The 14490-nt window shown below is 39.6% G+C and overlaps 1 protein-coding gene and 1 pseudogene across 3 annotated transcripts in view; one reads left to right on the top strand and one right to left on the bottom strand.

The window, feature by feature from the left end:
- Nucleotides 1–1065: 1065 nt before the first annotated feature.
- LOC144630782 (uncharacterized) lies at nucleotides 1066–10560 on the top strand (annotated as a pseudogene). The gene is made up of 4 exons (XR_013566638.1): nucleotides 1066–1189; nucleotides 7800–8012; nucleotides 8938–9115; nucleotides 9860–10560. The product of XR_013566638.1 is annotated as an uncharacterized LOC144630782 (transcript).
- Nucleotides 10561–11281: 721 nt separating this feature from the next.
- Nucleotides 11282–14490, bottom strand: part of LOC144629969 (WD repeat and HMG-box DNA-binding protein 1-like) — a 29765-nt gene continuing 26556 nt past the window's right edge. For both annotated transcript variants that reach the window (XM_078488225.1, XM_078488226.1), the window contains exons 26-28: nucleotides 14104–14346; nucleotides 12726–12858; nucleotides 11282–11709 (exon numbers count right to left, since the gene is read on the bottom strand). In XM_078488225.1, the coding sequence (XP_078344351.1) occupies nucleotides 11385–11709; nucleotides 12726–12858; nucleotides 14104–14346 (701 nt within the window). In that variant the 3' untranslated portion in view covers nucleotides 11282–11384. The remainder of the gene's footprint in view (nucleotides 11710–12725; nucleotides 12859–14103; nucleotides 14347–14490) is intronic.

The following is a 14490-nucleotide window of genomic DNA, read 5'->3' as shown; positions in this document are numbered from 1 at the left end:
CATGTGACGGTAAACTCGTTCCCAGCTCTAATCAGCGCGCCTGGAACGCCTGTAGATTATTGTACACACGGGACCTTGCCTCTAAACTACGGAGGATTTTCAAATACTGTATAAACTAGGCTTTTGTACATTATGCTAGCATTTTTTCGAGCATTTTAGTGAGGCAAAAGCATTGAGCATTATTCGAGCATTTTAGTGGCATTTTCCCGGAAAGTTGATTTTTTTTTCCCGAGAAAAAAAAGAAATTATTTTTTTAGAGAAAATGAGGACTAAAACTCAAAATTCAACTACAAATAACTTTCTAGAGATAGTCAACTACTTTCTGTACTAAGCTTTGTAGATGATTTCGAGGATTATGTTTTTTTGGCTGTATTTATGAACTTGTATACGTTGTTGTTGTTACTTGCAACACTTGTACGTTTTTGTAAGTGTTAACAGTTAACACCATGTTAAAAACTTTGAAATTAATTTAAAAAACCGTTTGTATAATGAGCATTATCCGAGCATTTTAGTGACTTTTTTGGGGAAGACCGAGCATTTTAGTGGGAAAAATGGAGCATTAAGGTAAAGCATTTTAGTGGGGAAACAAAAGCATAATGTACAAAAGCCTAGTATAAACTATGAGCTGATTTCCAGTCCGTACTGCGCAGACTCGGGGTTTGTTTTCGTTTTTGTTTTGAATTCGTTGAAACGTTACACTTCGGTGACAGCATACATGAAGTTTTTTAGTCCGCCATTACAGTTCGTTTCGTTCAAGAAATTCCGATGAGGTGAAACGTCGGTTTGAAATAGCGTCACGGTTCTTCTACTCGTTATTATTTGTTCTGCAAGGATATCTGGCGTTAATAATGAAGAAAAAGGTAAGTTTGTCGCGAAATTTTTAAGTTTGCTTGTAAACATTCCTTCGTGTGAGGCTCACATAAACATTGCAGCCGAGATTGCGCAGTACGGACTGGAATTCATATTAACGTCCGTTCACGGAACAGCTATTTTCCATTAAGGTCTTTGCCCGATGTTGTGCTCTATCATGTTGCTGAGTACCTCAGTCGGCGTGACCTGCGAAACATGGCGCAAGTTGATAGATACTTACGAAAAGTATTCAACTCTCCTCGACTATGGAAAGACGTCCGAATACGTATACCTGATAAGAAGATTGATCCACAGGTTTTAGAGATCCTAAGAGCAAGAGGTATAACAGACATGGATATTTGTAACATCAACTTTGAGCTTCAACTAACCACACTACAACCCCATCTCGAGAGACTTAAGAGTTTCTGACTGAGAGATCCAGGCAATATTGCAAAATGTCGGAAGAAGGGGGTCGACCGATCTCCACCATATTTATACGGTATGGAGGCCTTACCTAACTAGTAACCATGGTAACATTTTTTGATTGATTGACTTTATTGTTTTCGAGAACAGACCACCCCCCCAAAAATTGCCCCAGTGGCGTGACAAAAGTTGTGATTTTAGCACAGGGCACAGAGGAGTCAAGTTTGTCCGCAATTCAAAATCTCTACCGTGCAAAACAACCGTCAAAGCGACCGTTTAAAAGCGTACGTGATATATACAGCGCCGTCATGCGATACCGCTTGTTTACAGATCGTCTGGTGATATCGTATTGTGACAATGGTCGCCTGGGGCGAAAAATCGTCGCCCGAAGGGCGACGTTTTTATTTTCTGAAAGCGAAGCTTTCCGACGAGGCACGAAGTGCCGAGAAGAAAAAAAGACAAGGGACGAAACATTATACCACGTGATCGGCTCGATGTCGCCCGAAGCATACTGGTGGCGGAAACGGAAGTCGTGTGAAGATCCATGCTGTGACTGATGAAATCAACCGTTACTAATCCGAAATTCAAAACAACAGCTTATCTCTCGACCGGCGGTAAGATTCAAAATATGAATAGTGCACTCCAGGAAAAGCGAAATTTACCAGACGAGGATCGACGCAATCCGAAGAAATTGAAGTGGAAAACAAGGTTTTATTTTCAAAGTGGTAAGTTACTTGTGAAACACATTACGGTGTTGCAACATCACATGTCTCGTGACGCATTTCCGCCACCAGTATCCTCCGGTCCACATTCTACGAAAACGAATTTTTAACTGCCTAAAACTCGTCCCCCGAAATACAGCTAAAACGACTTGTTTGAAGTTTTTCTTACAGCGTATGGGGAGAAAATACTAGTCTTAAACCATATGTTAAAAATGAGATCGTTTCGTTTGATTTTGAGTGAGTAACGAGGGATCGGAATTTCGCCTCAAATCGCTTTCGTCCCTTGCTCTCTTTCTTACTGCTTGTCTCTCTGGTAACGCCCACAAACATTGCTGTCTGCGGATGTCGCATTAGGGTACGAATACGATATCACCAGACCAGACGATCTGTAAACAAGCGGTATCGCATGACGGCGCTGTATATATCACGTACGCTTTTAAACGGTCGCTTTGACGGTTGTTTTGCACGGTAGAGATTTTGAATTGCGGACAAACTTGACTCCTCTGTGCCCTGTGATTTTAGGTCAACTTTAGCAGCGTATATCTCTAGATTTATTCAAGCAACAGACTGCAATTTACATCAACATAACACTTGTCCTTTGGTTGTTTAAATGCATACTAGAACAAATCTTCTCTGTATATCATTCACGATCTGCAAAGAAGGCATGCTTCCCGACATTTTCAAAAGCCGCAAAACTAGGCATTTTCGAATTCCAGTTTCTCAAGGGTCCGGGAAGATACAAATACAAAACAAACTGCAAGTTACTCACCATACATAGGAATATGTTTTAAGCCAGTGTTGAAATTGGACCAGCGAATATCTTTTTTTTAACGGTTCACTGTTTTTGCCGCTTCGGCCGATTTCACACTCCCAGGCCAGTTCCAAAAAATTACGGTTTTTCTGCTGCTGTCGATCTCATTATCCGGATTTCGCCGTTTGAACGCCTTCGATAAGTTTAAAAAACCAATAGCTATGGTTTCTTGTCAAAGTATTCATGATTTGGCTGCAAGTTGTATTCCTTTTAAGCGAGAGCCCAGGTAACATTTTGCCGTAGATTGCGTGACAGCCATAGAACACGAAGCCTTCAGCGTAGCCATCAAACCAAACCAATATTATCGCGTTGATTAACAGAATGTTGCCTTTTCTTCATGAATACTTGCTCCTGATCCATAAAAAGCTTTCAGACATCCCATGAAAGAGTCCAGAATTCAGTAAACAACAGGGAAAATATTGTCGATCTTCGTATGTTTGTATAAACACTTCTAGACATTGGCACTAATTTTCGTCACCTTGAAGCTTGGTTTTGATCCGTTAATTCGCCTGATAATTACGATCCATGTTACTTAGTCGCATTAAGAGGTGGATCTTTGCTAAGCCGTTATACTGACATAAGTAGCAACGATACTTTGGCGAAATCGACACACAACTTCAGAAATCCTTGCGGGTAGACTGGGTATTAGAAAGGCCTGCCGAAATGAAGTGTTTGAAGGGGGGAGGGGGAGGGGGCGGTTGGGAAGCGGGGATGGCCTGCGGCGCGGGCAGTGGCGGTGCTGATGTGTCAATTGTTAAAGTAAAATTCTGATCTATATAATAATTTACAACAATTTTTCAAATTTTATATTTTGTTGTTTATGAATTATCTTAACAATTTTTCATTGGCGACCTTTATTTCCTGTCTTTGATATGCTTGGCCTGCATCATAGCCAGTTTCCAGATAAAACTTTTAAAAATTGCTGATGAACGTAACACAATAGGCCTGGTTTTAAACCGCCCCATCTGGAAAAAAGGAATAGACTTTCCTTGACATCAAATTATTCTTTTCTGTTTCGTGATAGAGTGGTAATTCAATAACCTGCAAACAGACAGGCTTATTTACTTTGTCGTGGGAATATGAGATGTTTCGCTTAGCTTCATAGAAGGAAAAACAAACAAAGGACCAGTGTTAACATATTGGAAAAGTACAAATGGATCAGCTAAGAACTGTTCCTGTAAGTTTGAAGAATAAATTTAAGTATTGGCATGGGGGTTAGAAGTCGCTTTGAAGCCTGACGTTCGTCTGAAGACGTACCTACATGTTATCAGGAAAACCAATTCGGAATTGACAACATTCACAAAATTAACAGAAAGCAGCCGCTACAACGCAAGGTTAATAGGTACTTTGGGGAAGAGCTTCTTACAATAGCCGTTCCGTCCAACACTCAAACGCGATGCGCTCTTTCATGTGGTAGTGTCATTTTATCAATAAGTTGAAATTTGAAACTCGCCTCAATTCCCTGCGCAACTTCGAAATGGCCAATAATCAAGTCACTAAAAATAAAAAAGCAGTTATAAATATTATGAAAATCGCATTTTACTAAAATTGACGTTTTGGGAAACGTCAAAATTAGTAAATAATTTTGCGATTTTTTATAATGTTTGTCACAGCTGTTTGTTTTATATTTTTAACCAAGTTACGATGGCCTTAAACAAGGGGCCTTTTTGAAAATGACTACTTACGTTTATTTCAGTTAAACGTACTGGAGTATTGCGCGCGTTACGCATAGTTTGTTGACATGTTTTTTTTTTTTTCACCAATTAGTGTCAGGGTTGGCCACACGTTTTATCTCTGATTCTCGGGGAGGGGATACATTTACCCTTTTTTCAAATGCGGGGAGGTTCTGTCCCGAAGTCAAAAATCTTTTTTTCTGTCATAAACCATTTTCAACAGGAAGAGTAATGCTTCCGTATACCTTCGATAAAATCGATACCCTTTTTACAAACCTATAAAAGGAACAATGCATTTTTTGTCGTTTCTCAACTACATAGCCCCTTAAAACATCTTTAACAGATGAAACTACCTTTTGGTTGGTATGTTCCAGATATTTTGTATACTCATTACCTCATCGCATAAGATTAGGTTATGGGAAGAGTTCGCGACTGCTGAGGCAATAGGCATGCAACGAGGATAAAACGTGAAATTCTGTCAACCGCCACCATGGGAGGTGGGTGGGTCGCAAAAGCTGGCCGTCGTGCCAGAGTACCGTTAAAATGACCACGTTTCAAGCGAAATGAGGAGATTTATACTCTTAGACCGCAAAGCATCAACACTGCAACAAGCATGCGTCGGAATGAAGAAATTCGGACATATAATTAAAACTTCTGCTATAAGCTAATTAATTATGCAGTAAGAATAGTGGCAGTCTTTGCTGCGCGTTTGTATACTCTGACCCGGGAAATGCCTACTCTTTCAGTAACATAATTACAGCCTCATAAAGGTACCCCTTTCGGGTGGAGCCTTCCTGTATAACCCATTATACGGTGCACCTACGTAGGCAATCCTAGAGGTCCTTTGTTTTTTACACGTGGAGGCTCCGTTTTCTTGAGGTCCAAATCCTTACCCTTTTTATACAATTTTTGACAGAAAAAGTAACCATTTAAACCTGCGGTTTATAATAGAAAATGGTACCCCTTTCAAATACCTACAGAAAGGATACTGCATTCCTTTTTTCCTTTGTTGTTGTTGTTTTTGTTTGTTTTGTTGACGTTTTATAATGATATACTTCTTCAATGTTTTATGTAATCGACCGAGATATTTTTGAAGGTCCTTTTATAAACTACACTAAAAGTTCTCTCTGCACTTTTATAATTGTAATTCCAACGGAAACGTATGTCCCTCCTGGAGCCTCCGTGTATCGTTTTCTGTAAAGAGTACCCCCCAAGCCCCTCCAGTTTCCCAAAGGTAAACCTTCCGGTCACGTGGGAAACGTAACCAATTGAAGGGTAAAAATTCTCCTGAGGAAAAGCTAACAAAGCCTGTTTGTAAGTTTTGTAAATTGAATGAAATGGAAAATATAGGAAACTCATTTTTTGCCAGGAACGAAATTTAAAGTTGTTCTATTTCATTTCTCTACGTAAAGCATATACCGTACAATTGCTTACGTGACGCTGAGAACAACAGCTATTGTCAAAAAAGTTTTCCCCAAGTACCTGCTAAAGTTACGTTGCAGCGGCTGCTTTTTGATAATTTTGTAAAGGTTGACATCCGAATTGCCTTTCTGATTACTTTACATGTAGGTACGTCATCAGACGAAAGTCCGACTTCAAAGCGGCTGTAATTACCTTTCTTACCCACAATACTTGAACTTATTCTTTAAACTTACAGGAAAAGTTCTTAGCTGATCCACTGGTACTTTTCCAATTTGTTAACAACGGTACTTTGATTGTTTTTCTTCTTTAAATCTATTAAAAGCTAGACGAAAGGTCTGATATTCCCACGACAAAATAAACAAGCCTCTCTGTTTGCAGGTAATTGAATTACCACTCTATCACGAAACAGAAAAGAATAATTTGATGGCAAGGAAAGTCTATTCCTTTTTTCCAGATGGGGCGGTTTAAAACCAGGCCTATTGTGTTACGTTCATCAGCAATTTTCAAAAGTTTATTCGGAAACTGGCTATGATGCATGGTCAAGCATATCAAAACAGGAAATAAAGGTCGCCAATGAAAAATTGTTAAGATAAACAACAAAATATAAAATTTGAAAAATTGTTGTAAATTATTATATAGATCAAAATTTTACTTTAACAATTGACACATCAGCACCGCCACTGCCCCGCAGGCCATCCCCGCTTCCCAACCGCCCCCTCCCCCTCCCCCCTTCAAACACTTCATTTCGGCAGGCCTTTCTAATACCCAGTCTCCCGGGGATTTTTGGAGTTTTTTGGCGTTTTTCCCCAAAGTATCGTTGCTTCTTATGGCGGTATAACGGCTGAGCAAATGCCATCCCCCTCTTAATGCCACTTAGTAACATGGATCGTAATTATCATGCGAATTAACGGACCAAAACCAAGCTTCAAGGTGACGAAAGTTAGTGCCAATGTCCAGAAGTGTTTATACAAACATACGAAGATCGACAATATTTTCCCTGTTGTTTACTGAATTCTGGACTCTTTCATGGGATGTCTGAAAGCTTTTTATGGATCAGGAGCAAGTATTCATGAAGAAAAGGCAACATTCTGTTAATCAACGCGATAATATTGGTTTGGTTTGATGGCTACGCTGAAGGCTTCGTGTTCTATGGCTGTCACGCAATCTACGGCAAAATGTTACCTGGGCTCTCGCTTAAAAGGAATACAACTTGCAGCCAAATCATAAATACTTTGACAAGAAACCATAGCTATTGGTTTTTTAAACTTATCGAAGGCGTTCAAACGGCGAAATCCGGATAATGAGATCGACAGCAGCAGAAAAACCGTAATTTTTTGGAACTGGCCTGGGAGTGTGAAATCGGCCGAAGCGGCAAAAACAGTGAACCGTTAAAAAAAATATATTCGCTGGTCCAATTTCAACACTGGCTTAAAACATATTCCTATGTATGGTGAGTAACTTGCTGTTTGTTTTTTATTTGTATCTTTCCGGACCCTTGAGAAACTGGAATTCGAAAATGCCTAGTTTTGCGACTTTTGAAAATGTCGGGAAGCATGCCTTCTTAGTTTGCATGCAGATCGTGAATGATATACAGAGAAGATTTGTTCTAGTATGCATTTAAACAACCAAAGGACAAGTGTTATGTTGATGTAAATTGGAGTCTGTTGCTTGAATAAATCTAGAGATATACGCTGCTAAAGTTGACCTTAAATCACAACTTTTGTCACGCCACTGGGGCAATTTTTGGGGGGGGGGGTGGTCTGTTCTCGAAAACAATAAAGTCAATCAATCAAAAAATGTTACCATGGTTACTTGTTAGGTAAGGCCTCCATACCGTATGAATATGGTGGAGATCGGCCGACCCCCTTCTTCCGGCCGCTGCCTGGATCTCTGAGTCAGAAGCTCTTAAGCTCCGTGTGACAACAGTTAATACTCTCCAAGTTCTTTGCAAGGCTGCATCAAGTGGTCGTCTTAAACTGAAGAACCTCGCGTTTGGACAGATAGACGAAAGTAACGTTTCTGGAGCTGTTTAAACACTTGCCGATGGTGGAAGAAGTTACATTTGTCTCAAGTTTTACTGAACAGAAGATCTGTGTGCCTTTAACAAATGAGGTATTGATTTATCTTCTCTGGATAATCAGTCCTTTTGGGAGCAACTGCAGAATACCCCACATCTCCAGCTACACAGTGCAGCCAGCTTCACATATACGCTAGCCTGCGTAGCAAGCGTAAAAGGGGGAGGGAGAAGGGGGCTTTTACTCCTCAGATTCCCTCAATCCTCCTACCACCCTACTATCCCCTTCCCCTTTTTATGCCTCCTATACGCAGGCTATGTATACGCGTTGCAGTAAAATTTCTGTAGAAAAGTGGCTACTTGTCTACAACATCAAAATTTATTCATAGCTTTTAGAGTTTACTAGAAAAGTGGCCACGTATATACGCATGTAGACTGTCAAAAATTATTTTTTCGCAGCTTTTAATTAAAAGTTAATAAGAAAAGTGGCTACGCATCTACACCGTTATTGCGGTTTTAGTGAAATGCGAACTCTGAAATTCAAAATCCAATAAACGATTGCGTTTTTCGCTGCCGTCAATCATAATTATGGCGACAGCTAACAAACCATGAAAAACAGAAACAAACAAAATGGATCCAAAATCTACCAATCACAACCGAAAGACTTGACCTTTTGACCCGATTGAAGTGACTTTCTGTTTCCCTTGAGGTCTGCTAAGATGATTGACGGCAGCAAAAAGTGTAAACCTTTCGTTGAGGATTGAATTTCAGAGTTCGCATTTCACTGAAAACCGCAATAAAATGTCTACATAGCTCTTGAAGTGGCAAGACATCTACACTGTGATATTTATTCAAAGTCTACAAAAACGAACACTTCTAAATTCCAATTCGATCTGGAAAACAGTGGACGAAGAGCCACACTGTGGATGTGCCACCACAAATTCCTATTTTATTATCTATTTTTATTATTGGAAACATGTTACATGGCAATTAAATAACTTTCCTTTCACTGTCTCTTACTAGGCGAAGAATCCACTGGCAGTTGATCTGAGGCAGGCGTTAAGTTGCACTGGCAAGCTTAGAAGCATCTCATTAACATGTTTCAGTGAAGTGGGGAGATCTTGGCTTGGTACGGTGATGCTTAATAATCCACTTATGCAGACTCTGTCTCTTTGTTATATTCAAAGTTTTGCTGGAGAAGGTGAGTAACAACCTTTAGGGCCTTAGATTACTTGAGCCAGGCTGGCCTGTTTGAGCAGCGGCAAGTCTTGTAAGTTCTGTGCTCATTTTTAATGCTTAAACCAACTAGAAGATGGTTTTCCTATTTCCTATAAGAAAATAATGCACTTTTGAGGTCTAGAAAAGCAGCTGAATGCCCTCGCCTAACAACTCATGCATCCACTAGCAGCTTTTTTTAAACCTCAAGCATGCATTATTTTCTAATAGAAAATGGAAAACTATCTTCTAGTGGGTAAATGGAAAATATTTTTTCTTTCTACACTTATTTGATCACTTTTCTTCAAGCCGTCATGCTCAACCTCTTTCCCAGGGTCTCTCTCCCCACTGGGGGTGAGAGAGAGACCCTGTTGTATGGGACCAAGTCCAACGTGCCCATCAAGCCCCCATCTCTGTTTACAGATCGTCTGGTAGTATAATACTCCAACAAGCAAACTGAAGGCAGCCTGGGGTGAAATAATTGTCGCCAATCTCACAAAAGCACACAAAACGCTCTCTGCGTTTTGGGATGGCCCGAATACAACCCTCTAAGTTTATTTTTTCCCCCGACTGCTCAAGTTTCATCGCCAGTGAAAAGTTTAGTCTCTAAATTAAGGTCACGCTTTCAATCCTTCTTCTCAATTTTAGTCCCAGGCTGGCGACTATGGTTCCAATTTAGTCGCCAGCCCCAAAATTCTAGTCACCATAAGGCATTTTTTTATTCCCTTAGGTTTAGGTGATGTACTAGCTGATTCAACAGTGTGCTCAAACTTGAGGACATTCGAGTGGAAATTACCTTCCTGGGACACAGAACCAACCAGCAGAATACTTTCTTGGGCGTTTCCTAGCAACAAGCCACACAAAAATCTTACAAGTCTGGATGTGACTGGTTCATTTACTCACATGATATTTCCACTGCTTCATAAATTCCCTAAATTAAAGAAGCTGAATTTGTCCAGTTCAAAATTAACAGCCTTTCTGGAAAGTTTACCCAATTTTCAGAACTTGGAGTGGCTAGAACTTAAAGGGTGTAAGAGAATCAATGGAAGTCAGTTATTACTTCTGTCTGGCAAGATTGGCAAGACTCTACGTTACTTGGGCTTAGCTGAGCAGCCGCTCATTACAGACACTGACTTGAGAGACCTGGCAAGTGTGTTCCCTGTGTTAAAAACTCTTGATCTCAGTGGATGCGAACAGATCACTGATGCTGTACTTGTGGAGTGGTATATTAAATGTGAACAAAGTGCATGGCCAAAGTTGAGAAAACTTATTTTGAAAGATTGCAAGGGAATCACCCAAGAAATGGTCGACTCTGTACGATTGAAAACAAGAAACCAACTGCTGATCGATTTGTGATTTCACTGCTTATTGCTGTTTTCAAAGACACATGAACTCTGAAATTCAAACCTTAGCCGACAGTTTGCACCTTTTGCTGCCATCAATCATCTTAGCAGACCTCTAGGGAAACAGAAGTCCACTTCAACCGGGTCAAAAAGTCACATCTGTCAGTTGTGATTCGTTTATTTCGATCCATGTTGTTTGTTTGTGTTTTTCAAGGTTCGTTGGCTGTCGCCATAATTATAATCGGCAGCGAAAATTGTAATTGGTTGGGTTTTGAATTTCAGAGCTTTATAGCTTTCATTTCAGTGGCCACACACTAGGGTTTCATCCTTAGACATAAAAGTTAGAACTACTTTATACACCATAATAAACAGTCTGTATCACATGAAAGCAATGAAAGCAATGGTCAAAAGCTTTTATTGGAATGATCAAATACTAGGGATTCATCCACAGCCTAACAAGTTAGAGCCTCCTTATACAACCTGTACGTCTGAATCCTGGACAGTAACAATCTCTCCTTCCACACATGTACATTTTTTTAAATAAAAACAAGCAAAGCAGAACAAAATAGTTTTAGTTCATCTAGTGTTGTCATATTTTGTCATGTATTCTGATACTGCCTTGTAAAAGTACATGTAATAATAAATCAATTTATTTCTGTCTGTTATCTTTTTTTGCAATTGGCTCATGCGTGGGAGGGGTAAACCACACGTGAAATTTTTGATGGGGGTGGAGGGAGCCATCCAGGTCTCCAAAGTTTGACCCTTTTTCAGATCAAAATAGGTCGCGTACTCATAATTATGTCAAAAAACATAATAATTATATGTAACATTAAAAGCCCTAGATTCTCTGAATAAATTCATCCAGAATCTCATTATTGTAATAAATTATTAACAAAATATTTACAAGCTCGATCAGTCTTTTTTATAAACAAATCCAGCCAGCTTAGATGTTGCACCATTGGCCACTGAATCCTTTGTCTTCTTAGCTAGATTAAGTGTATTTGAGGTGTCTTCATTTTCATCATCACACATTTCTCGTTTTCTCTTCTTGTCTCCTTCCTCTACAATTTCAGTAGCAGCATTTTTTGCTTTCTTATTCCACTCCTGCTTATCCTCGTCATCCAGAGCCTTCCACTGCCGCATCGCAAATTTGACCAGATCACTGCCAGACAGCTCTGGGTTGTCATCTGACAGAGCACCCTTACTCTTTTCAAACCACAAGTTGAAACCATTCACTCTGCCAGACAAAACAATTTCTTACTGTAAATATTTCTATTTTTTCTGGCAAAATAAAATGGTGGTTGTTGTTGTTATTGTTGTTTTTCTGCTACACGCTAAGAGAAATTTCGATACAGTAGAACCCTGGTTTATGACCCCACTGTGTTTTAAATAATTATGAGCACCACATTTATCAGAACGCCAACTTATTATAACCACCTTGTTATTAGGGCCACTGTTTTGGCCCCTAGTAAAAGCTTAGTCCATATTTTATCTGAAAATCCCCTTAATCCGATCACCTTGTCAACGTGAGCCTTACCCTCAATGGTTAGTTTCAGTTAGCCAACAGTTAACTTAGGTAGCTTGTGGCTGGCCTTTATTTAGGATTTAAGGATTTCTGGCTCACAAACTGGCTTGCATGAGATGCTTATAGCCAGGAAAAAACCTAATTACCTGTAGCACTCCATTTAGCTTAAGAATGGTTTGCTTTATTTTGTACTGCCGTAATGATTCGATTTAGCGCGTACCTCAAGGGAGAGCGCCTATTCAAGACAGGGCGCTTATTCAGGACAGGGCGCTTAAATCATTTTTTGAGAAACAACTAAATGTTCAAAAAAAACTTTTATAAACATTAAAACAACTAACAATAACAGAAACTGTTAGCAACAGTAAAAAATTGTTGAAAGTTCAGATACTTTTAAAAGAATTGTTCATTTTAGCAGTAAATAATTATATACATGTATGGTACCATGAATGTTCATGAGTTTATAAGAAAGGGGGCGCTTATTAAAATGGGGGCGCTAATTGGAATAGGGGCGCTTATTGACAAAAACACATTCGAAGGGAGGGGGGCGCTTATTCGGAAGGGGGCGCTTATTGGAAGGAGGGGGCTTAATTGAATCATTGTGGGGTGGTACAGTATATTTACTGTAAACATTGTAAACATTGCTCACTGGCTTGTACTCTGTCAATTCTTATTTTGATTAACCAAATGGGATAGTGGGGGGTATGGGGGGCGAGTGATTTATAACTTACTTTTTGGTAGCTGTAGCATTCTTTTCTGGAGGCATTTTCTTTTCAGTTGTTGAGTTTTCTTTCTCTGAGGGTGATTTCAACAGAGTGGTCTGTTTTCCCTTTTTCTTTTTCTGGGCTGGCTTGGACTCAGGAGCTGGGAAGATGGAAATGATAAAAAAAAATAATAAAACTGACCCTTCCTGGAAAATATCGAAAACCAAGGCTGAAACTCTTAAATTGCCAGTTAGCTACAGATGAGAAAAATTTGCATAGCACTGTAGGCATGCAATGTGTGCAAAGGACTGCAGCCTCAATTTGCATTATGTATTTTACAAGACAGTATAAAACCTTCCACTACATATCCCTTTGCATGCACTATGTGCCTATTATACTTGATAATTACTATGTAGCATCTTTATGTGAAAAAAAAAAATCATGCAATGTCTGCAAATAGCTATGCCTAAACCACTCTCATTCTCGTCTCCAGAGCCACTTCTCCCTCTTAGCTGGCTGAGCCTGTGCATGAGAAACAAGTGGCTCTGGGGACCATGATTTGATTGACTGGATTTTAACAAAAGAAACAGCCAGTCGAATGAAGTGTTTTAAAATCCCTTTATAATACGAGAGTTAAAAATGGTTAATTTGATTGGCTAGATTTGAAACTCCCTTTGTTAAAAATCTGTCAACTTGCATGCATGCATGTGATCTGTGAAATCCCACATGCATGTAAATTTTCCAGTGAAATCTCAGGTCTGTCAAATCACATGTCTGTCATCTGTCAAATCCCACGTACACATCATTAACTTTGTCAAATCACTTGTTATTATCTAAATCACAGGCCTGTCTGTCAACTGTCAAACACCTCTCAGTCATCTGTCAAATCGCCTGCCTGTCATTTGCCAATCACCTGTCAGTCATCAGTCTGACATCAGTCAATTCTCACATCTGACATCTTTTAAATCATTTGTCTGCCATACTTCAAATCAGCTATCTGTTATCTGTAAAATCAACTCTCTGTCATTCGTCAAATCTCATGTTTGTGTCATGTCTAATCTGAAATATTTGTCATCTGTCAAATCTTATATGTCAGCCACATGTCAAATCTCCCTGTTCTTCGTCTGTCAGATCTTACACATCAGTCATCTGTCAAATCTTACTCCATCATATCTTACTGTATCTCATGTCTGTTCATTCCAGTAGTGTAGTGTAGTGCAACAGCTCTCGTAAGCTTGTAATTCTACTGGTTTGTTCATTCAGTAACCTGTCAATCTAGAGGAGGTGGGTTCATTTGTTTTTATTTTCCTAACTAAAACCAAAAGACATGCGCAACAGTTTACTTGACAAGGTAAAGAACAATCTGGCAAATAATGATGTCAAGTAGTATAAAACCCGCACTCACATATCTTGCTTTTTCTAAGCAGGAAAGCCTTCTTTTCCTCTTCCACACTGTCGAAAAAACTTTTTCCACATACACCAGTCGCCTTTTTTCCAGGACTGCCTACCCTGAATGGATTGGAACGACCCTGGCTTGAACTTAAACTTGGCATGGGTGATGATGGTGGTCTGGGTTTTACAGCATGAATTGATTTTGAGTGTAAAGATCCAAAATCACGACTATCTAGTCTTGCTAGACCCTTCCTCTCTGCAACAAGAAAAATATTAGAAACAGTCAAAATGGAAAATAAAATAATTGTAAGTATACCATCATTAAACAGGGAGGTGTGGTGGCCTAATGGTTAGTGTGCTGGACTCTGGATCAAGTGGTCTGGGTTTGAGCACTGCTGGG

The sequence above is a fragment of the Oculina patagonica genome, chromosome 11 (assembly GCF_052425735.1).
Source record: "Oculina patagonica isolate OP01 chromosome 11, crgOcupat, whole genome shotgun sequence".
Taxonomy (NCBI): domain Eukaryota; kingdom Metazoa; phylum Cnidaria; class Anthozoa; order Scleractinia; family Oculinidae; genus Oculina; species Oculina patagonica.
This window is presented reverse-complemented; position numbering and strand designations above follow the sequence as displayed.